Here is a 24,385-nt window from a genome sequence, read left to right on the forward strand (position 1 = left end):
TAAAACAAAATTAAAAAATAAATAAATACATTTGCTTATTTCTTGTGTAGCTTTAACGCCGCATATTTTACAGGTATTGTTTGATGAGCGTCAAGGGCTGTTTCACAGACTTTCATATTGATTTTGGAGGAACGTCTGTTTGGTACCATGTTTTACGCGGTGGAAAGGCAAGTCTATCATATGTTTGTCCTGTTTATTGTTAGTGCAAGTAATTAGACATTAGACATGTATGTGTATAAATAAAATGGAAATTAGTTGCCTTTTGCAATTATCAGTGAGTATAAACAAACGTCAAGAAATATTTCATTCTTCACTTTTGGTATAATAAAAGATTGGTGGTGGGAAAAAATGTTGATAGCTGTACCAGGAAATCTGCGGATCCAGTGAAGGCCTTATGACACTCTGTAACAGGTACACATGGTTGGAATGGTGTCGATCAGAAGTACGAAGTCCTCAGCATAACAAGGCTGAATGCCCACGATCAGGGGTCACAGCTTTTTGGATGTAGTGTGTTCTCGCTGCGTCCAACACGCTGCGTTGTACAGTACAAGCACAGTGGAGGGGATTTCTTGAAATCCCACACCCACTGTGCTTGTTTTTCCTCCAACATTAACTGATATGCGATGCGGCTTCCCGAGCTGCAGCATGTCAATTTATTGCTGTGGATCCGCGAGTGTTCTCCACAGGGAGAACTGAAAAAGTCTGCAGCGGCCCAAACCTTGATCATGCACTCTCTGCCACGCAGGACAGGACATGCTGCGTCTAGGGCACAGCATGTCCGGATCGTGGGCACGTATTTTAAAGGGGCAAATTAAGGAAAACTAATAAATGTGTGTTGCTCCCTGCTTATTATTGGACAACGTTACACATAGGGAAGAAGTACACACCCCCAGTGAAATCTCCCTAGAAAAGCCCACTTGGACTTAACCCATTATTTATTTATTTATTTTTAGGTGCCATATATTTTGATTTGTTAATATCTGTAGCATTAAGTGAAATTAATGAAAGAAAAAAAAGTTTTGTTCTGCTTTACAATGCATTTTATTACCTCACGTGTCCAGTACAACATGGAAGATTTAGTGATAGGGGCTGACCGGACCACAAGTTGAAGTTTAAGACTCAGATACTTAAAAGTATACTTTTGATTTAAGCAGGATAATAAATAAGAAAAAAAAATTAATGTTTAGATTGGATCTAAGTGCATGTATGGGAAAAAAGGTGGAAAAATGTAGACGTTTTATGACTAAAATAAATGGCAACAGCTGGCAACACAGTGATGAAGGAAAGAGTTAACTCTAAAAGGGTCCATTCAATATGACACTCTCAATGATTACAAAAGTAACTACGTATACCCCGTTCATCGGGTCATTGAGACAAATGCACAATTTAAGATAAATAATTGAGGATGCATTTAGATATATAATGTAATCACGCATGCATGATTGTGGTAAAAATGAATAACCTCTAATAAAGCATATAAGTAAAAATGAAAACATGATATATTAAAGAGCAACAACCATCAGGATTTTCATGTATAACGTAAAGCCGGTGCTGTACTGGTGCTAGCATGCTGAATGTAAGCATAGCTTTTGTTCTGAGATTGGATGTTTTATTTCACAACCAGTCAGCTGAGTAGGTTGCGGAAGGCAAACCGAGGGCACCAGGTAGTGACTATAAATGACAGATGTATGATTCCTCTCTAATGACAGGGTTGTCACTTTTCCTAGTTCTGTCATTTCATTAAATTCAGCATAAAAAAATGCAGATGCTGACTTATCATATTGGATTCTTAGATTTATTTTTTCTTCTTGCTTATCAAAGGCCTCATTCACAAATAAATATTTTTGATCAGTATTTAATCAGTATTTGTATGCTAAAACCAGGAGTGTCCAAAACACAGAAGAGGTTTCAATCTTTTAATTATAATTTTTCACTGTAAGGCTGGAAAGACATTAGCATATGGTATCCGATACTATAAGCTAATGACCCCCGGCTACGAGCGTGAGCCGAGTGTCATGGCATGAGAAATCAATCGCAGATGGACACTTCCCAATAGTTTTGCACTAGAGTGAGAACAATCTGATGTTTTATCAGATTGCACTCATCCTTGCAAAATGCAAAGTGGAACCGAGCCCTACCCTGCTGGTACAGGATTAGTAGTGTTAAAGTGCTGTCCAGCCACCTTACTAAAAGTGTGGCTATTGGGAGAATGTTGGCTTTAGTTCTGCCAAGAGACGCTGGTTTTCATTCATGGCTTCAGTCATCACTCTCAAGCACATCTGTGCAATCATAAAGCTAAGGCGTGATTATATCCGTCAAATTGCCTGGCGTAATATGTCAGAGCAGAAATTCCACGGCATTCAGCAATTTATAACACAGTGGTTTATACCACTAGCGGTACTAAATGTGGTTAAACAAGTGTGCAGCCGGTTTCCATAATAAAACCCAGCATCAGGCCTATATGAGGACTTTATTTTTGCCATTGAGCACCGCCTAAGAACTTGACAGCGAATCCTTGCCTGTGAGTTCCTGGGTGCAGCAATACTACAGGACACAGCAGTGCCACTGTATCCTTTGTTACAAAGTGCCGGGTTGTGCTTACATCTGCCACTCGCTGTGTACTGAGCTTTGCCTGAAGTCTGTATGGACATGCCTCTATGACCAAAATCAGGCCGCTACTTAACCCCTTCCTGACACTGCTTTTTGTTTTTTCCTCTTCTTTTTTTTTTTTTTTTTTTTTTTCTTCTAGAGCTATAATATTTTTTTTTTTTTTTTTTATTATTATTATTATTATTATTATTATTCTGTTCGTATAGACTTATGATGGCTTGATTTTTGTGGAGCAAATTGTACTTTTGAAAAGCACAATTTTATTTTACCACATAGTGTACTGAAAAATTGGGAAAAAAAATCTAGTTTTTTGGGAATGTTTTAACTGCGTACGCTATGTGGTATAAATGACCTGAAAATAGGATGCTCCTCATCAGTACTATGATGGCGATGTCAAACTTATCCAGCTTTATTTATTTCTTTAGTGGTGAAAAAGTACCGGTACTTTTAAAAAAAAAAAAAAAAAAAAAAAAAACACAAAAAAAAAAACTTAAATTTTTATGGTGATGCCATTTTTAGAGACCCATAACATCTTCAATTGTCCATCGATGGAGCCGTGTGAGGGCTCATTTTTTGCGAAGTGAGACAAAGTTTTTATTGATGCCATTTTGGGATAGATATGACATTTTGGTTGCTTGTTACAGCGTTTTTTGTTGTATTGTGGAGACAAAATAACTTTTAATTTTGGCTTCTTTTTTTCTGTTTACAACATTTACAAATCGGGTTAATTTTTTTAAATTTTGATTGGACTTTATTGAACGCAGAGATACTACATGTACTTTATCGTTATTTTGAACAAGAAAAGGGGCTGGTTTGAACTTTTAATTTTTTTTTTTTTTTTTAATTCTTTTCATATTTTTAAAACATTTTTTGTTAACTCTTCACTATATTTATTAGTCTCTTTGGGGGAATATAACCTGTGATTGTTTGATTCCTAAATACAGTAATACCAGCTGCTAAAATTCACAGTCTCATTTGAAGCCTGGTTACAGGCAGGGTTTCAAGGCAGCGCCATATTGACAGGCATGGAGGTATTCAAGAGACCCTTGGCTGTAATAGCAGCCCATTGGTATCCTGCAATTACACATAGATTGACTCATCTGTTAATGCCGCTGTCTGAGTTTTACATTGGCATTTAAAGGGGTTGTCCACTACTAAGACAACACATTCTCATTCTCCATGTTTGCCCCCACAAAAACAAAAAAAAGCTTATACTTGCTTCCTGTGACAGCGTCGTTTCAGCAGCATTGGCACTTGCTCTCCCGGGGCTCACGTTCAGTTGTTACAGCACGCAAGCCTTGAGCCCAATCGGTGTCAGCTTCACTGTTGTAAGCTTGTTTTAATTTTAATGGAGTCAGACATGGAGAACCCTTTTTAACAGGTTTTAGTTGCGTAGTGTCCATGCAGAACATTCTGCAGCAATTTGGCAGTGCATGTGCACTTCAAATCGCTGCAGAAACACTGCATAATGGATGCAGTGTATCTACAGAATAGATGCTGATTTCATGCGTTCTGGATGCTGCCTCTCCCATAGACAAGAGTGGGAGCAGTTTCCAAATCGCACGAAATAAGTGACATGTTGCCTTTCTGAGCGCAGCGATTTGGATCAAAATGTCAGCATGCAAATAGCTGCGCTCTCAAACGCAACGTGCGCATGGATGATATACAATCATCATAGCTTGTGCTGGGGACGCAGGACGCATGCAGTTACGCTGCAGTGCAATATGCAGCGTAACTGCACGCAAATACGCAACGTGTGCACATAGCCTTACAATCGCGCATGGAGCTGGGTACCATCAACGTTTGTTTGTCTGGTTGCACAATTCTAGTCAGGTATGCTTTTCTCAAACTGCATTTTGGAGAAAACCTTGGTGAAGAGTCTGCGAGGCAGGTGTTTGACCAATCTCTTCCTAAGTACATGTGGTTTAGACAGCATGAATCGAGTGGCAGCTTCTCTTAAAAGTATACGGCATATATACGCATCGGATTTTTGAGAATAATATAACATTTAAAAAAAAAACCTTTATATACATTGCTGAGAAAAACTGCAACATGAATTGCACAGTGCTGCAGCCTTGAAATCTGTAGGGAGTCCTATTATCCAGCTTAATTCACCCTTTGTAGTGCTAACAGTGAAATGTGCGGCAATTTAGCTGCCTTTCTGCAACCAATGAAATCTGCAGCAGTATCTACTTGGGCTGATATGACCTGTGTGCACATGCCCTAAATGTCAGTCTGTGGAAGGGAGACCCCATTCTATAATAAAAAAAAAGTGTGTGTGTGTGTGTGTGTGTGTGTGTGTAATAAGCCCTACAACCTCATTCAGACATGACAGACAGCAGATGAAATAAGTATTGAACACGTCACCAGTTTTCTAAGTACATACACTGAAGTTCAAAATTTGGAGAACAACACACAATTTCCTAAATGTTAGTCATTGTAAAGTCCTATGTGATTATATCCTAACTTAAGTAAACTAGCAGCATTTTAAGCTTATTTCATAAATTTGAATGTATTGTAAAGCACATTATAAAAATATAAATGAGATGAATGAAAAAGAACACTGATCAAAATTAGAGAACACTTTCAGATACCTGCAAGTCATTAGTGTTAATCTGGCACCTGGTGCTAATTTCCTTAATTATCTGGCAAACCCTATTGAACTGCAGCCTAACTTTCCCGTTTCCACTGACTTTGCAAAAATGGTGTGCCGTTCCAAAGTGACTGAAACCCTCCAGCAGCAGGTTGCCCAGATGATGGCCAAAAGGGTGACCCTATCAGCCATAGCAAGAGAAGTTGGTGTTTCCAAATCTGTGATTTCGAGAACATTGCACTTTTACAACATCACAAACTCTTTCAAGTCCCACAAGAAGGCTGGTCGAAAGACAAATACAAAAGAGGACCGGATAATGCAGAGAATCTCCATGGGTGGTTGTTTCAACACTGCAGCTAGAATTGCTCACCAGTTCAGCACTGAACAGGGTAGGGATCTGTCTCGTCATACAGTTTCATGACGTTTTAAGAGTATTTGGACTGAAAGCCCATTCTGCAGTGACCAAATCTCTCTTTAGCAGACAGAATCAAAAGGCTAGATGCACCTTTGGTGAGGAGCATGTTGTGTGGACAGAGGAGAAATGGTCTACAGTTCATTTTAGTGATGACAGCAAGTTTAATTTATTTGAGTCTGATGGGAAACATTATGTTCATCGACATCCTTGGGAAAGACTGAACCCAAAGTGTGTTAAGAAATCAATGAAAGATGGTGGAGGACGTGTCATGGTTTGGGGAATATTTTCTGCTGCAGGAGTTGGACCTCTGATACAGCTACATGGCAGAGTGAATGCAAGTGTGTATCACAACCTTCTTCAAAAACACGTGGTTCCTTACTTGTGTTCATTACTTAATCAGCCTGCAATTTTCATGTAGGACAATGCCCCCTGTCACACAGCAAAATGGGTAAAGCAGTTTCTTGAAATAGAAAACATTGAAACAATAAATGGCCAGCCCAGAATCCTGATCTAGACCCAATAGAAAACCTCTGGAAAATCCTTGGTGACAAAGTAATGGCTTAGAAACCCACAAGTCAAAGAATGGGGGAAGAGACTAGAAGAAGAGTGGACCAAAATCACACCAGAGCAGTGTGATAGACTAGTGATGTCTTATGGTCGCAGATGTGCTGTAATCATTCAAAGCAAAGGCCTGTACACTTCCTACTGATTGGTGACTGTTACCTTCAGAGAATTTACTAATCTTTCTCTATGCTACAGTAATTGTGATCATCCCGTTTTGTTCAAAATAAAGGTTTTATGTTGATAAAACTTTTGGATCTTTGTAAAACACTGTTCTAGTGGCATGGTGCACCCCTTAAGGTCTCTTTCACACGTCCGTGAAAATCACGCACGTTTTTCACGGACGTGTCAAAGGTGCATATTGCCCTTGGTGTGCCATGTGTATGGCACACGTGTTCTCCGTGTGTTATCTGTGATACCACACGGAGAATAGGAACTTTCTACTCGCCTGTCTCAAGCGTCACTGTCCATGGTGCTGATCTTTTGTCTCCGGTCCTATCGACTCCCCCGCTGCTGCTGCTTCCGGCCACAGTGAAGTGAATATTCAATGAGCATAATGAGCGGCGGTCGGCAGCAAGTGACAGCAGTGGCAGAGACAGCAGGGCAGGAGAAGGTGAGTAAAGGTTTGTTGTTGTTTTTTTTTTTTCTCACAGACACATGTCTTTTCTCCGGTGCGTGTCACACGGAACACATCCGTGAGGTCCGTTTGCATTACGTGTGACACGTTTGCGCTCCATGTGACACACGTGATGCCGGAGAGAAATCGGACATGTTGCCGTGAGAAACACATGGACACACGTAAGTACGGAATGGACACACGTTCCGTGCGAAAATACTTGCGTGTGTCCAAAACCGTAGGAATCCATAGGTCTACGTGTGTACGTGTCTCCGGTACGTGAGAAAACTTCCAAACACATACCGGAGGCACGTGCGTGTGAAAGAGGCCTTAAAAAAACCTTCAAATGTTGATCAATGTAGACTACATAATTACTGAAAAAAGGAAGTGGTCATACATTCTCTAATTTTGATCTCTAGTGTATATTTCTAAAGGTATTATTGACATGAATTTCTAGTGTTGTCGAAAACAACCCATCCAATCCACACAGGTAAATAAATCGAACCATATATGCATATCAACCCAAAACATAGATGCATATCAATCTAAAAACGCCATACCAACAGTAAAGTTTATAGGTCTGAACATCATGGTGTGTTGTGGTTTTTTTCAGCAAACTGCACTGGAAAACTTCATATAATTGTATTAAGGATGAGTAGACAAATGTACTGAGACATTCTTGATAAAAGATTTGCTGCCATCTATCAACATAATAAAGCTGAAATGAGGGTGGACATTTCATCAAGACAATGATCCCAATTACCGTATTTTTCGGATTATAAGACGCACTTTTTCCTCCCAAAAATTTGAGGAAAATTAGGGGTGCATCTTAAAATCCGAATGTAACTTACCAGGAGGTGGAGAATAGGCACTGAGCTGGCTGCAATGGGCACTGTGTGGAGCAGAGCGGTGCGGTGGGTGAGATGCTCTGTCGGCGGTGCAGGGCTGTGCTGGTTGCGGTGGGTGAGATGCTCTGTCGTCGATGCAGGGCTGTGCTGGCTGCGGCGGGCGCTGTGTGGAGCAAGGAGGTGCGGAAGGTAAGATGCTTTGTCGGCGGTGCGATCTTCAAATAATGTCACCAAGAGTCGGCACGTGCGCAGTTGGAGCTCCCAGATTGTCATTGAGCTGAGAGCTTAATCTGCGCAGGTGCCGATTTCTTGCGCCATTATTTGAACATCGCACCGCCTACAGAGCATCTCACCCATGCACTGCCCTGCTGCACAGGCCCCCACCACAGCCAGCACAACCCCCTCCGCAGCCAGCATGGCCAGCCACGCTGCGACCAGCATTCCCCTACTCCAGCACCGCCCCTGCCTCCTGTGACCTCCACTCCATCACTGCTATCGCCCCCCCCCTATGGTAAGACACCACTGGAGTATAAAATGGACCCTTTTTTTTTTTTTTTTTTTTTTTTTTTTTTAAACCTTTTTTTATCTTTTATATTTGGGGTGCGTCTTAAAAATACGGTACAAAGCCAAGGAAACTTTCAATTGGTTTCAGAGAAAATAAAGCAGCTTGAGTGCTGCAGCCAATTACCTGACCTGAATCCAATAAATGCTTTTGTACGAAGTTTTAAATAAAATTTCAGTAAGGCTGCTTTCACACTACGTTTTTTTTAACATGCGTCCTGAACGGTTTTTTTTAACGCAAAAACGGATCCAGTGCAAATGCGTTTTCATTTCAATGCATTTGCGTTGGACTCGCGTCAACATGCGTTCACCTGCGTTTGCGTGCGTTTATAGTGAGGATCCAGCGACTTGCAGTTTTTTAACTTTTTTCAAAAACTCTACTTGTAGTGTTTTTGAGCTGCGTCCAAATACTACAAAATTGCTGGATCCTGACTATATTGCATGCAAACACATGTGAACGCTGGCATGCTGATAGACAGGATCCTGCTTGCTCTACTGAGCATGCCCAGAAACCAGCCTCGCGTGATCCCCTCTCTCTCCTCTTTCCCCTTCCCCTCCCTCCCCCTCACTCTCCTCTCCCCCCTCACTCTCCTCTCCCCCCTCACTCTCCTCTCCCCCCTCACTCTCCTCTCCCCCCTCACTCTCCTCTCCCCCCTCACTCTCCCCTCTCTCCTCTCTCCCCCCTCACTCTCTCCTCTCTCCCCCCTCACTCTCTCCTCTCTCCCCCTCACTCTCTGCCTCTCTCCCCCTCACTCTCTGCCTCTCTCCCCCTCACTCTCTGCCTCTCTCCCCCTCACTCTCTGCCTCTCTCCCCCTCACTCTCTGCCTCTCTCCCCCTCACTCTCTGCCTCTCTCCCCCTCACTCTCTGCCTCTCTCCCCCTCACTCTCCTCTCTCTCTCTCCCCCGCCTGAGAGCTGCGGACACTCGTAACCAAGGTAAATATCGGGTATCCAAGCAAGTTACCCGATGTTTACCTTGGTTACGAGCCTCCGCAGCTGTCAGATGTCGGCTCCCAGTCTATCATGTTCAGTTCCCCTCACTCCCGATCACATGACTTCAATGCCCGCCCCTAAACATCCAGTGACAGGATCCTGCAAAATAACACATGCGTTTGCATGCGTTTTTCTTTGTAAAAGCAGGATCCGCTTTTACAGCAAAAAAAGTTCATGACGCATGTTAAAACAACATGGTGTGAAAGCAGCCTAAGCGTGTTAAATAATTTTTTTTCCTTGTCATTTCTCATTATTACACATCACTAAATATATTTGGACACTTCTGCTTTGATTTATTTGCCTGTGTGGCTTGAATGGGTTGTTATCAACATCTGGTGAGAATTTCATGTCGATAGCACCTTTAGAAATATATATTTACTTAGAAAATTGGTAACCGTACTCACTGAAACCAGTAGTTTAGAAATTCTTCCGTAACGAATGCCATCAGTATTTTTTTTTAAACAATTGTGAAGGTCTTTGGATAGCTCACAGGTTTTACCTATCATGAGCTATTTCTTGTGTGATACCTTTGGTAATGAGACACCTTTTTACAGGGGATCAGTTAAGTGGCAGAATTGCTTTCTAATTACTGATAGATTTCACCTGGTGTCTAGACATTCCATGGCTTTTTGCACCTCTTTCTTCTTGTGTTAAATACTTTTTTTCGTGTCATTTCTCATTATTGCTCACAATATAATTTATGGACATCTATGGTTTTGATTTCTTTGCCTGTGTGGATTGGATGGGTTGTTATCGATATCTGGTGAGATTCATGTCAATAGTACTTATTTTGAAATATATTTACTTAGAAAAATTGGTGAGGTGTCTAATACTTTTCACCCACTGTATGTGCTTTCCATATATGTTCTATTCGTGTTTTCACTAATAGACTATAATGGTTACATGTTCTATCGGGCTGTTCACTTACCGATATTGTTTTTACAGACCTTGTGTCCACAAAAAAAATGACTAAGATATGCTGTTTTGTTTTGATCAAAGTCACAGATTAAAATCATTCAAACAAGTTTTTTGGTTTGTGTTATCTGCTTTTATTTTTATAATGGGTACGAGAAGCTTTTTAAGTTTTTTTGCGTTCATTTTTTCTTTTTACTCAAGAAAATAATGATACACTGATGGCAAAAAGCGCACACTTAGCACAAACACTGCTAAAAATCAGATTCAGTACTCTGATGAAAATCAGTCTTTTTTTCTCCACAAATAAGAAAACCAAAAACGATATCTGAACGAGGTTATACACCGATTTTTATGAGGCACATGCAAGTACTAATGTGCGCATATACAAACCTATACACACAAACATCATATACAAATACATATTTATACACCCATACAAACATATGAAAACACAGGAACACAAACTTGCAGGGATCGTCCTCTTTTCTTTCTCTGCGGGCTAGGATGGATCTCTGAGCAAGTGTCTTTTTCTGCACCTAAACCATGGTCTTTTGCTCTGCAATTTAATTTTGTTCTAATCATAGTATTATCAGGAGTTTTTGATATATTTTTTTTATTTTTTTTAATTGCAGAAAATCCTGCAATAATACAATGGAAGAAGGGCGCAGCCTGGATGCTTGCTGCGTAATTTCTGGACTCCTAGTATATACCCTATGGGTCCATTTAGTTGGGCTGATTAGGAACAAGGTGATTTTTAAAATCCTCGCTCTCCACAGCAAATGTCTTGTCAAGACAGGACATTTGCTGACGAGAACATGACTGTCTATGCCCACAGAAATGATCTGAATAAGGCTAGAGTCACATTTGCGTATGACTCGCACGAGTGGAATGCGAGAAAATCTTATACAGCATTCTAACATAATGCTGTATATAAGAGCCCAGGCCGCTGTGTAGAACGTAAAAATGACTTTATAATACTTACCTAAACGGTCGGTATGGTGTACACAGGTCAGATGGGTGTCTCCGTTATCCGGGTGCGGCGCCTCCTCTTTCGGCCATCTTTGTCGTCCTTCTGAAGCCGGGGTGCATGATGCGTCCTATGTTATGCATACGCGCTGGCATTGAGGTCCTGCGCAGGACCTCAATGCCAGCGCGTGTGCATAACGTAGGACGCGTAAGTATTATAAAGTGATTTTTACGCCCTACACAGCGGCCTGACCCCTTATATACAGCATGTTAGAATGGTGTGTATAAGAGTCCACTGGTGGTGTCCGCCGCTTGTAGGCCCCAAAACTGGTGACAGGTTCCCTTTAAAACTTATCAGAAGCTGTGGATGGGTGGGCACGCTGCTTTCCCTGCCAGACTTGCTGATCAATGACTAGCTCCAGCAACCATTCTTGGCTTGGCCACTTATAGGAGCAGAAGGGTTGTTCAAACTGGACAGCTATGTTTTCCTTTTATATGCAATAAAGGTTTCTTACAGGAAACGCAGAGAAATGCAGCCCATAACTCTGTGATCCATTTTGCTTTCCTATTTGTTAAGGCAGGCAGTGCTCAACTAGTCAAAAGAGCACAACCTCACAATGTCACTAAAAACAACTGGGAAGGAAAACAAATTTGGTAAAATAAAGATGACATCACCAACTACTTTGTGTCACAAACTAAAGCCTTATATTTTAACTGTTTTTTTGGGGGGGTTTTTATGTCCTGATTGTTTGAGTAGCATGTCTTCTCTTTGCCACAGGTATTTTGGTTGATTCCCCCCACAGTGTATAATTTACAGCTCTATGAGGAATGGCTTTTATCAGGGAAGCAAACGGACATCTTCTTGGGAGACAGATCACAGGGTTGTCAGAGGATTGAACTCCAGCAAGGGCACACCTTCTTTATTCCATCAGGTAACGGTCTACGTTTGACTACGTTCCCAATTAGATGTAAAATGTATTTGCTATGGGTGCATTTAAGGCTGTCTGCACTATTTTCTCTTACCCATGGCTGCTTTTATTACCCATTCTGGCAACATTCACATATAGGAGTCATGCTGTGGATAAAACTCTAACGGCCCTGTGCCACTATGATCTTTTCACTGGTTTCCTGCGCAATTAACTTATTTTATCAGGAAAAATACGGTTTCACCTACAAAACTGCGGGGCCATTACAATAAGGGTCCTTTCGCTCTCCTTTCTTCTCCACGTTCAGTGATGCTGTCGTGGGGCTTATGTCCGAAGCATCCACAAAACGGAATTCAGATGTAGGCGTCGACCGGGCCATTGACTATAATGGTGCAGAGGGAACCACCGTGTGCTCGGTCTTGCACCTTTTTCGGACTTAAATGGCTTTATGCTGTGTCCTTGACTTTTAGATGGGATGATTTACATAACTTTACATTTACATGAACTATTGGGCAGTGTATCCTAATACTGGCACACCGCCTTTACTGAATGAATTTTTTTTTCCACACCGCCTAGTGCCAGCATTCATTTTCTATGCATTGTAGTGATCAACATAATGCCTTCCACCTTGATCATAATGATATTTGCATGTAGTAGGGTTAAAGATTTGCCATGATAAATATGCCTAATTGCTCTATTTGTAATAAAGTGAATGTTCCCTTCACCATAATGAGTTTATACAGGGGTCAGGTACTACTGAATGTGATATAACCAATCATTGGGACCGTTTACATCTAGGTATTATCTGTGGTCACATTATAGTGCAAATTGCCAAAAAACATTTTGTAACACTAATGGTAAGGTGCAGATGTTATAATGTAAACTCTCCAGATATCCTCTGTTCACTAATGCTGAAGTGCAATACAGATATTATACTCTTCAACATTAAAATTGGAACACCAAGAATGAATAGTCTTTGAATTATGGAAATCGCAGGAACGATAGACTTGTTACTGATATGGAAATGACGAAAAATGGAAACAACATTTTCAAAACCTTAATATATATTCAGGAACAAACGACATGCACAGAAATATACACACTTGCACACCTCGGCTGCTGTCAATGAGGTTATTAATGGTTGTCTGAGGAATGTTCTACCATGCTAACTACACTTGGACATGCAAATCGTAAAGGTTTGCTGCCGGCAGCTCCCTATTAATTATTAACAAATCACACCCCTAATGTGCTCAATAGGAGACAAGTCCAGAGACTCTGCAGGCCATGGTATCACATCTAGGTCATGCACACGCAACAATGGGCCTGGTGTTGTATTGTCGTATAGAACGTTCCAACATAAAGCCCTCCTCTACCCAAGTGGTCTCCGTCACATTGATAGCTGGAGATTGGTCTGAAGGCAAAAACTACAATAGTCGCTGAAGAGCATAGACCTCCATTCTAGCCTCTATTGCTGACTTGCTCTGCACCATCATAGCCTTACAGAGCAGTTTAGTCAGGTCAGTGAACATCTGTTGATGGACGTCTGGCTTGTAGCCCGATGATGCCTGCTGTTGGTTTCTGTTTGACTTATTAGTCTTGGTATTTATTATTATTATTATTATTATTATTATTATTATTATTATTATAGCGCCATTAATTCCATGGCACTTTACAAGTGAGAAAGGGTATACATAAAAACTAGTATAACAATAATTAACCGTACTAAACAGACTAGTACAGGAGGAGAGAGGACCCTGCTCGTGAAGGCTCAGTCTACAGGGAATGGGTGGGGGTACAACAGGTGAGGACAGAGCTGGTTGCGCAGTGGTGTACTGGACTGAGGGTTATTGTAGGTTGTAGGCTTGTCGGAAGAGGTGGGTCTTCAGGTTCATCTTGAAGCTTTTCACGGTAGGAGAGTGTCTGATATGCTGCGGTAGAGCGTTCCAGAGTATGGGGGAGGCACGGGAGAAATCTTGTACGCGATTGTGGGAAGAGGAGATAAGAAAAGAGTAGAGAAGGAGATCTTGTGAGGATCTGAGGTTGCGTGCAGGTAGGTACTGGGAGACTAGGTCACAGATGTAAGGAGGAGACAGGTTGTGGATGGCTTTGTAGGTCATGGTTAATCTTTTGAACTGGAGTCTTTGGGCGATGGGAAGCCAGTGAAGGGATTGGCAGAGTGGCGAGGCTGGGGAATAGCGAGAGGAGAGGTGGATTAAGCAGGCCGCAGAGTTCAGGATAGATTGGAGGGGTGTAAGAGTGTTGGAAGGGAGGCCATAGAGCAGGAGGTTGCAGTAGTCGAGGCGGGAGATAATGAGGGCATGTACTAATGTTTTTGCAGATTCTTGGCTAAGGAAAGCACGTATCCGGGAGATATTTTTGAGTTGTAATTGGCATGAGGTGAACAGGGCTTGGATGTGCGGCTTGAAGGATAGAGAAGAGTCGAGAGGTTACTCAAAGGCAACAAGCTTGTGAGACTGGGGAGAGTGAGCAACCATCAACTTTGATGGATAGGCTTGCTGGAGGAGTTGAGTGAGGAGGAGGAAAGACAATGAATTCTGTTTTGTCCATGTTAAGCTTTAGGAATCGCGCAGAGAAGGATGAAATAGCAGACTGACACTGTGGGATTTTGGTTAGTGTGTAAGGAGGTAATGTTAGGTCCAGAGAGGTAGATGTGCGTATCCTCGGCATAGAGATGATACTGAAAGCCATGGGACTCTATGAGCTATCCCAGGCCAAAGGTATAGATGGAGAACAGCAGTGGTCCAAGAACTGAACCTTGGGGACACCAACGGATAGAAGGTGGGATGAGGAGGTGATGTGTGAGAGTGGGAGACGCTGAAAGTTCAGTCGGTTAGGTATGAATAGATCCAGGATAGGGCCAAGTCTGTGATGCCTAGAGAGGAGAGAATCTGTAATAGGAGGGAGTCGTCTACTATGTCGATGGCAGAGGACAGGTCCAGGAGGAGGAGGACAGAGTAGTGTCGCTTGGCTTTGGCAGTTAGTAGGTCATTGGTGACTTTAGTTAGGGCAGTTTCAGTAGAGTGATGCGGTCGGAAGCCAGATTGTAGCTGGTCAAAGAGAGAGCAGGAGGAGAGGTATGGAGGACAGTTCAAGATGGACATGCTGTTCCAGTATTTTTGAGGCATAGGGGAGAAGGGATATGGGGCGGTAACTAGACACAGAGGATGGGTCAAGAGAAGACTGGTTTCTGAAGGTTGTTGTTTTTTGTTTGTTTTTAAACTTGGGAGTACAGAATAGGGCATTCTTCAAAATTTGTGAGACTGTGTGCAACGGTCATGGAGGCCTTTTTAACTCTTTCCCTCCTTTCACTTTCAGCCTTTTTTTCACCCTCATGACCGACCCATTTTTCTCAATACGGCCCAGTATCACTTTGACAGGTTATAACTCTAGAATGCTTCAACAGAGCCCCGTGATTCTGAGTCTTTTTTTTTTTGTGACATTTTGTACTTCATGGCAGTGGTAAATTTAAGATTTTTTTTTTTCTGCGTTTATTTCTGAACATATTTGAAATTTAGGGAAAATTTTAAGGATTTCACAATTTTTTCAAACTTGTAACTTTTATGTCCTTAAACCAGAGAGGTATGTCATACAAAATAATTAATGAATAACATTTCCCACGTCTACTTGACATCGGCATAATTTGTGAAATATATATTTTTTTTTTCGTAAGTTTGACAGGTTCAAGGTTTATTAGCACTTTCTTGTTTTTCCAACAACATTTTTTAGAAAATATTTTTGTTTAGGGGCCACAGAACATATGACGTGACTTTGACTAGTTGACAGAAAATACCCAGAAGTGACACCACTCTAAAAATCTGCACCCCTCAAACTGCTCAAAACCACATTGAAGAAGTTTATTATCACTTTAGGTGGTTCACAGGAACTAAAGCAATGTGAAACGAAAAAATTAAAACTTTTTTCCACAAAAATTTTACTTTAACCACAAATTTTGCATTATCACAAGGGTAACGGAAACAAATTCACTGTGCAATTACTCCTGAGCACACAGATACCCCATATGTGGTGGAAATCTAGTGTTTATGCGCACTGCAGGGCTCATAAAGGAAGAAGTGCCATTTGACTTTTTGAATGCAAAATTGACTGGATTTGTTAGCGGATGCCATGTCGCGTTTGGAAAGCCCATGATGTCCATAAACAGTAGACCTCCCCCCACAAGTGACCCCATTTTGGAAACTAGACCCCTCAAGGAATTTATCTAGGCGTTTAAGCACCTTGAAACCCCAGGTTTATCACAACATTTTATACTGTGTGCCATTAAAATGAAAAAATACATTTTTACCACAAAAATGTTGCGTTAACCCCAAATCTTACATTTTCACAAGGGTAACAGGAGTTAATCCATCGTACAATTTGTTGTGAAATTTCTTTCGAGTTTGCAATATCCCATATATTGTTGAAAACTACTTTTTAGGCACAGTAGAACATGAAGAAGGGAAGGAGCGCCATATTAGAGTTCGGAGTTATTTGTAATGGTGCCTAAACAGTAGAGCTCCCCACAAACTGCACCCCTCAGTGAATTCATCTGGCGGCGTAGTAAGCATATTGATACTACAAGTGTGCTACAAAATGTTACAGTATTGGGAGGTGAAGAGAAACGAATTACATTTTTACCACTAAAATGTTGTTTTACTCCTGATTTCCAATTTTCACAAGGGGGAGAGGTAAAATAAGGCCCCATAATGTGTTACACAAATTTCTCCTGAACGTGGCAATACCTTAAATGTGCCTGTCCAGTACTGTTTGGCTGCACCGCAGGGCTTGGGAGGGAAAGAGCACGTTTTGATTTTTGGAGCACAGATTTTCCTAGAATAGTTTGGGAACTCCATTTGCAGAGACCCTAAGTGCCAGAACAAGTGACCAGATTTTGGAAAACAACACGTTCATCTATGGATGTAGTGACTATTTAGTCTCTGGAAAACACCCATGGTGCCAAATACAGTGAATGTTGCAGAATTAAAAATTACAAATATGCCCCTGTCATTCCCAGTACATTTTAGTCACCGTACATTGTTCCCAGCTCCTGGAAACCTGTACCCTGTAAATTAAGCGGGCTCTCCTCAATACAACAATGTAAACATGTGGATGTTAACTGTGGTTTAGGCACATTGTGTGGCTCAGAAGGAAAGGGGCATTTGGATTTGAGAGCGTAGATTTTGCTGGATTTCTTTTATGAACATTTTTACAGCGTTTTTGTGCTAGTGACCTTGAAGCCCCCCTATATTTCCAATAACAGATGATGGACCTGAGTGGGGAATTGTGTTTCTAGTGGATTCACTTGAAGGCGATTTGGTGGCAATTTGGGGTACAGAACATTTTGGATAAGTTCACATTTATCCTGTGCTCTGTACTGAACACTTACATTGGATTTTCCATCTACATCTCTGAAGTCCATGATTCAAGTGAAACCCGTGACGGATCCGTTGACTATAATGAGGCAGCAGAGTTACTCCACATTCCGTTTGTCCTCTGTTCTGGAGTGTCCGTATTGTGAAAGGTGACAAAAAATGTTGATGGACCGCACTTTTGTGCACTTATAAAAAGATGGACACTGCCAAATTCCAGATCAGACGGGAGTTCAAATTGACTCCCTCTGCCTCATTACAGTGAATTTTCCGTTGGGAATTTTGTCTGAATCACATTTTTCAGAGATTAACATGTAATCATGTGTGTAAACTCTCAGCATAGAGAGCAGGCTAAATATGAGCCGTGCCGTACTGCGATCTTTGGTAGTCAGCATGGACAAATCAACAGCAGTTGAAGAATTGACTTCATTTATTTTTTTCATGCCGTTCAACTTGCGGTATAAATGATGATTAGGTGGCTATATTTCTCAGGTCCGTACGAGTACAGCGATACCAGGTCTATATAGTTTTTCATGTTTCTTTTTTTTTTATTGCTACTATTTTGGGCCTTATAGTATTTTTTTATCACTTTCTGTTCCACTTTTTGTGCGACAGAATCTTGAAGAAACGGCATTTCAGGACTTTATATACGGTATGTTTTTTTATGCCGTTCAGTGTCCTAAAAGTGATAAGACTGCTTTAGTCACGAAAAACAAACAAAAGGATACAGCAGCACTCTGTAAGCACCATGACATATGCAAACATAGAATATATAACATTTAAACTGCATTAATGCTACATAGAAGATACTTGGAAAAATGAAGGTTCTTTGCTCAAAAATTGGCCAATCCTTGTACGCCCATCACGACAACATGGTGAACTATTTTATTCTTCAGGTCCGTATGATTACAGCCATTCAACATTTTTACAGTTTGTTTCGTTTTAACGTTTTTACACCATGAAAATCAACTTATAGAAAAAAAAAACATTTTACATTGCTGTATTCTGAGGGTTATTGCTTTTTTATTTTTTGACTGACAGAGCTTTATGGCTTCTTGCCTTTTGCAGGGCAAGATGATATTTGGCACCATTTTTAAAAAGATATGATTTTATTTTTTTTTCATCGCATTTTATTCCACTTTTTTTGTCAGCTGTATGATGAAAAGACAGTTTTTTGCTTCTTTTTATTTTTTTACTGTGTTAACTGAAAGGATTAGCTAGTCTGACAGATTTAAAGATCGAGTGGTTACAAATGCGACAATACCAAGTATGTGTACTTTTTTCTTCTTAAATTTATTGGGAAAACATTTTTTTGCTCTTTATTTTCTGATTTATTTACTTTTACCTTTTTTCTTGGTCCCTATATTGGACATTTGCTTATGCTGCTCTGATTGCAGCTGTACTGTATTGCAATACTCTATTATTGCAATACAGTACAGTTGTCAGTTCAGCACTGACAGAAGCACCTGGAATCCTGCTCCTAGCATGATCCAAGGCGCTTTCCGTAGCTTGTTGACCCAGAGGGTGCATCACGGGGGCACCGATTGGAGGGGAGAAGGGAGTGCAATCCCTCTCTCAGAACCCAAACTGCTGCAATGAGTATCGATCGAAGAATTTAGGGGTTTAAACAGCCAGGGACAGCGAGGGGACTGTTCCTGGCTGTGAGAGCCGGGGTTCGGCTTTCAGATAAGCAGAGCTCCCGATGGCGATGCAGGAGCACAGCGCCTGTACCCCTGCAATCACCAGGACATACAGAGTACGTTCTTGGTTGGCAAGTACTCGACTAGCAAGACATACCCAGTACGTTGAATGTCTGGAAGTGGTTAAAGAGAACCTGTCAACATGATTTTGTAATGTAAAGTATAGACATGGCTGGAGTGGTGCTTTAATACTGCTTAAATTGATGTCTTTGCTGAAGAAATCTGCTTTCTTGTTCTTCTTTAATCAGCATTTGGAGTTTTCTGTTAATTAGATTTCAGTGCACAGGGGCTGGACTGTACACGGGGTCTTCTCCCTGTCTGTGATTCCCCCGCTCCTCTGCCTTTTTACAGTCTTTGAATAACAGGTCCTGTTATTCAAAGACCGGAGGCTGAGGAATCACAAACAGGGAGGATAAGACCCTGTGTACAGTCCAGCCCCTGTGCACCGAAATCTATTCAGCATAAACTTCCAATGGTAATTAAAGAACTACAAAACGGATTTCTTCACCAAAGGCATCAATTACAATTGAATAAGTATTACAGCCATTATTTACTTTAAAAATAGCCTGTCAGCATGATTTTGTAATTTTAAACATTTATCACACACATCCAAGTGTTGAGATTAAGGTGTGGTGTGACATAATGTACAGTAGCCGGTACCCTTTAGTCTTCATTTCAGGTATACTAACATCTTGATATTACATTAGAGAAATGGCCTTATTACTTGTTCCACCAACAAATCAGTAGTATACCAGGAGCTGTGTACAACGCCCAGCCATACATTGCTTGTGCTTCTGAGAGCAGCCTGCTGGTCTGAATGTGGTACCATGGCTGCAGCGTCTCCGGCCCGGTTTCCCATCAAGCACTTCTGGGATGTTATTGGATGATAATTGCAAAGGGAGCTGCCAGCAGCAGATTTAGATGATTTGTCTGCATTCACAGAACAGTCCTCAGGCAACTATTCATAACCTCATTGATAGTAGCCAAGGTGTGAAAAAGTGAGGGTTTCTCAGTGTGGTGCTCATAATTGATACTGGGTTTTTTTTATAAATTTTATTTCCATTTTTCAATCATTTGCATATCATTAACATGTCTATCTATCCTGTTATTTCCACAAAACCATTACTTTTTTTTTTTTTTTTTGCAATTTCATGGTTGAGCAGTGTATACTGTAAACTCCCCATATCTCCTGGGGTGCAGGGCAGATACAGAGTACATCCCCTCCATATACTAATCTTGGGGTACAGGGCAGATATTGTAGTGTAGACCCCCAGGTCTTCCTTACAGTAATGCTGTGGTACAGGGCAGAATATCGTGGTGCAGACCCGCAGATCCCTCTTACAGTAATGCTGGGGTACAGGGCAGAATATCGTGGTGTAGACCCCCAGGTCCCCCTTACAGTAATGCTGGGGCACAGGGCAGAGTATCGTGGTGTAGACCCCCAGGTCCCCCTTACAGTAATGCTGAGGTACAGGGCAGAATATCGTGGTGTAGACCCCCAGGTCCCCCTTACAGTAATGCTGGGGTACAGGGCAGTCTCGTGGTGTAGACCCCCAGGTCCCCCTTACAGTAATGCTGGGGTACAGGGCAGAATATCGTGGTGTAGACCCCCAGGTCCCCCTTACAGTAATGCTGGGGGCACAGGGCAGACTCTCGTGGTGTAGACCCCCTGGTCTCCCTTACAGTAATGCTGGGGCACAGGGCAGATATTATAGTGTAGACCCCCAGGTCCCCCTTACAGTAATGCTGGGGTACAGGGCAGACTCTCGTTGTGTAGACCCCCAGGTCCCCCTTACAGTAATGCTGGGGCACAGGGCAGATATTATAGTGTAGACCCCCGGGTCCCCCGTACAGTAATGCTGGGGCACAGGGCAGATATTACAGTGTAGACCCCCGGGTCCCCCTTACAGTAATGCTGGGGTACAGGGCAGAATATCGTGGTGTAGACCCCCAGGTTCCCCTTACAGTAATGCTGGGGTACAGGGCAGACTCTCGTTGTGTAGACCCCCTGGTCCCCCTTACAGTAATGCTGGGGCACAGGGCAGATATTATAGTGTAGACCCCCAGGTCCGCCTTACAGTAATGCTGGGGCACAGGGCAGATATTATAGTGTAGACCCCCGGGTCCCCCGTACAGTAATGCTGGGGCACAGGGCAGATATTACAGTGTAGACCCCCGGGTCCCCCGTACAGTAGTGCTGGGGCACAGGGCAGATATTACAGTGTAGACCCCCGGGTCCCCCGTACAGTAATGCTGGGGCACAGGGCAGATATTACAGTGTAGACCCCCGGGTCCCCCGTACAGTAATGCTGGGGCACAGGGCAGATATTACAGTGTAGACCCCCGGGTCCCCTGTACAGTAATGCTGGGGCACAGGGCAGATATTATAGTGTAGACCCCCGGGTCCCCCGTACAGTAATGCTGGGGCACAGGGCAGACTCTCGTTGTGTAGACCCCCTGGTCCCCCTTACAGTAATGCTGGGGTACAGGGCAGACTCTCGTCGTGTAGACCCCCGGGTCCCCCTTACAGTAATGCTGGGGTACAGGGCAGACTCTCGTCGTGTAGACCCCCTGGTCCCCCTTACAGTAATGCTGGGGTACAGGGCAGAATATCGTGGTGTAGACCCCCAGGTTCCCCTTACAGTAATGCTGGGGTACAGGGCAGACTCTCGTCGTGTAGACCCCCTGGTCCCCCTTACAGTAATGCTGGGGTACAGGGCAGAATATCGTGGTGTAGACCCCCAGGTTCCCCTTACAGTAATGCTGGGGTACAGGGCAGACTCTCGTTGTGTAGACTCCCTGGTCCCCCTTACAGTAATGCTGGGGCACAGGGCAGATATTATAGTGTAGACCCCCGGGTCCCCCTTACAGTAATGCTGGGGTACAGGGCAGATATTATAGTGTAGACCCCCGGGTCCCCCTTACAGTAATGCTGGGGCACAGGGCAGATATTACAGTGTAGACCCCCGGGTCCCCCGTACAGTAATGCTGGGGCACAGGGCAGATATTACAGTGTAGACCCCCGGGTCCCCCGTACAGTAATGCTGGGGCACAGGGCAGATATTACAGTGTAGACCCCCGGGTCCCCCGTACAGTAGTGCTGGGGCACAGGGCAGATATTACAGTGTAGACCCCCGGGTCCCCCGTACAGTAGTGCTGGGGCACAGGGCAGATATTACAGTGTAGACCCCCGGGTCCCCCGTACAGTAGTGCTGGGGCACAGGGCAGATATTACAGTGTAGACCCCCGGGTCCCCCGTACAGTAATGCTGGGGCACAGGGCAGATGCAGGCTGCTCCTCTCTCCCATAGACGTGTGGCCGGCGCTCTTCTCCCTGCTATTAGATGTAGTGGGATTTTGTGCCTTTGGCCCCTGGTGTGGCTCGTCCTGTACAATACACCAGGGGCTGTGTGCGACCAATGGCCGCTATGTGCGCCTTTTCCGCCTGCCCTCCATAGCGTGTGATGTGCTCTGTGAGGATTTTTTCACTTCCTTTCCGCTGCACTGGCCTGGGATCGCTTCCTTGGAGCACACGTAGCTCAGTCAGTAATGGCCCGAGTGTGTTTCCCCCCGGGGAGGGGGCTGGGAGCGTGAGTCGTGGCCAGAGTCCGCCTGCTTTCTCCGCTGAGGGGAGGCTGCCGCCCGCGTTCCTTCCATGCAGGAGACGGACATTACTGGCTGCGGCGTCAGTGGCGGATGATGCAGCGCGGTGTGCAGCTGTCCCCGGTGCGCTCCGTGCAGCCCGCCGGCCGCCCAGTGCTGCAGGCCGCCACCCCCGGACCTCACTGCCGCTCACTTTCTGCTTCCAGGGTGGATCCATGCCGTGTACACTCCCGCGGACGCGCTGGTGTTTGGAGGGAACATTCTGCACAGCTTTAATATTCCCATGCAACTCCGTGTGTACGAGATAGAAGACAGGACAAGGGTAAGCGCTGCACTCGCCGTCTGCGGGGCTCGGGGACCCCACCGCACATGACCTCCCTGGATATGCTCACTTCTCAGTAACGTGCAAAGATTGGGGCTGCTATAGCTGCGATGTGATCCCCGGGAGGCTCTGCCTCCAGCACTGCACATGCCCCTCTCCATAATGCATCAATATAACCTTCTATGACCTTTCCATAAAGCCATCCATCGGATGCATCCTGCGTGCTCCATATGCCCTACTACAGCCCGGGCTGCTGGCTCCAGTGCAGTCCATAGGCCTACCTACAAGGACAGTGTCACATCATGTCATCCCATGGAAACAGCTAGGGTCTCCAAATCCCCCCGATCCCACCAACATTGCCGTGTTTATAGTGCCCTGGTTATTAAAGATGCATACACTATAGCTAGAAATGCCTTTCTGTAGCCAGTTCTGTATGTGCCTTGCCAGGCACACATTTTTTGTCATACAATAGACCATGAAATGTTTTTATAAAAAAAACATTGCTCAGAATCTGAGCAGTCCGATTATTATAGGGGTATGAGCACATTTACCATCTGGGTGAGCTGCTGGGAAGTGGCCATAGTGTAAGATTAGACAGGAAGTCCTGGAAGATGTCTGCCCCATGTTACTGTCTTATAGGGACCGTGCCGAGGACCTTGACAAACACTAATGGCCTGTGTTGCTTATTCAGCACTGTGCTCAAATTATTCCCTTGTCATCATTTTTTTTTTTTTTTGGTCCCCCACGGTGCTCACCAAGTAGACACAGACTAGGGACCGGTTTATAGAAATACAGCAACCTATCTGTTTGCTCGCTTTTTTCTCATCCCCCCCCCCCCCGCCCCCCGCTTTCCTTTTCCACAATTTTAGAAAACTGCGGCAAACAAAAAATGCAGCGCAATTTCCTTTTTCTGAACATGGGTTTACAGTGACCTTTTCTGCCACTACAAAACCTGTAATGCCAGGGCTATACGACAAGTGAATGTCACTCTAAACGTTTGCTATAGTTGCAAGGTATTTAGTGAATTTTTTTTCAACTTCTTAGAAACTAAATTGAGTAGAAATATATTGGTCATGTAGCAGCAACCTACATGCAAGAACTGCAAGTTACATATAACCAGAAAGATATGGGGTAGGTGGGGGAGGGTTAGCGGGACTGAGCACCACTAACTGAACAGCACTATTGTAGGTGATGTAGACAGAATCCCCTACAAGAGGGGAAGACATTCTGTCTACATCACCTACAATAGTGGTGCTCCGTCCCTCTACCCCCACCAACCTCATATCTTTCTCGTTATATGCAACTTGCTGTTCTTGCATGTAGAATGATTCATGCTACAAGACTAATATTTCTACTCAATTTACTTTCTAAGG

General features: G+C 43.3%; 1 protein-coding gene across 8 annotated transcripts in view; it reads left to right on the forward strand.

The window, feature by feature from the left end:
- Positions 1–24,385, forward strand: part of KDM2B (lysine demethylase 2B) — a 244,672-nt gene that overhangs the window by 88,898 nt on the left and 131,389 nt on the right. For all 8 annotated transcript variants that reach the window (XM_075323468.1, XM_075323476.1, XM_075323495.1 and 5 more), the window contains 3 exons: positions 74–167; positions 11,857–12,010; positions 22,897–23,012. In XM_075323468.1, the coding sequence (XP_075179583.1) occupies positions 74–167; positions 11,857–12,010; positions 22,897–23,012 (364 nt within the window). The remainder of the gene's footprint in view (positions 1–73; positions 168–11,856; positions 12,011–22,896; positions 23,013–24,385) is intronic.

Source organism: Anomaloglossus baeobatrachus, chromosome 1, assembly GCF_048569485.1.
Source record: "Anomaloglossus baeobatrachus isolate aAnoBae1 chromosome 1, aAnoBae1.hap1, whole genome shotgun sequence".
NCBI lineage: Eukaryota > Metazoa > Chordata > Amphibia > Anura > Aromobatidae > Anomaloglossus > Anomaloglossus baeobatrachus.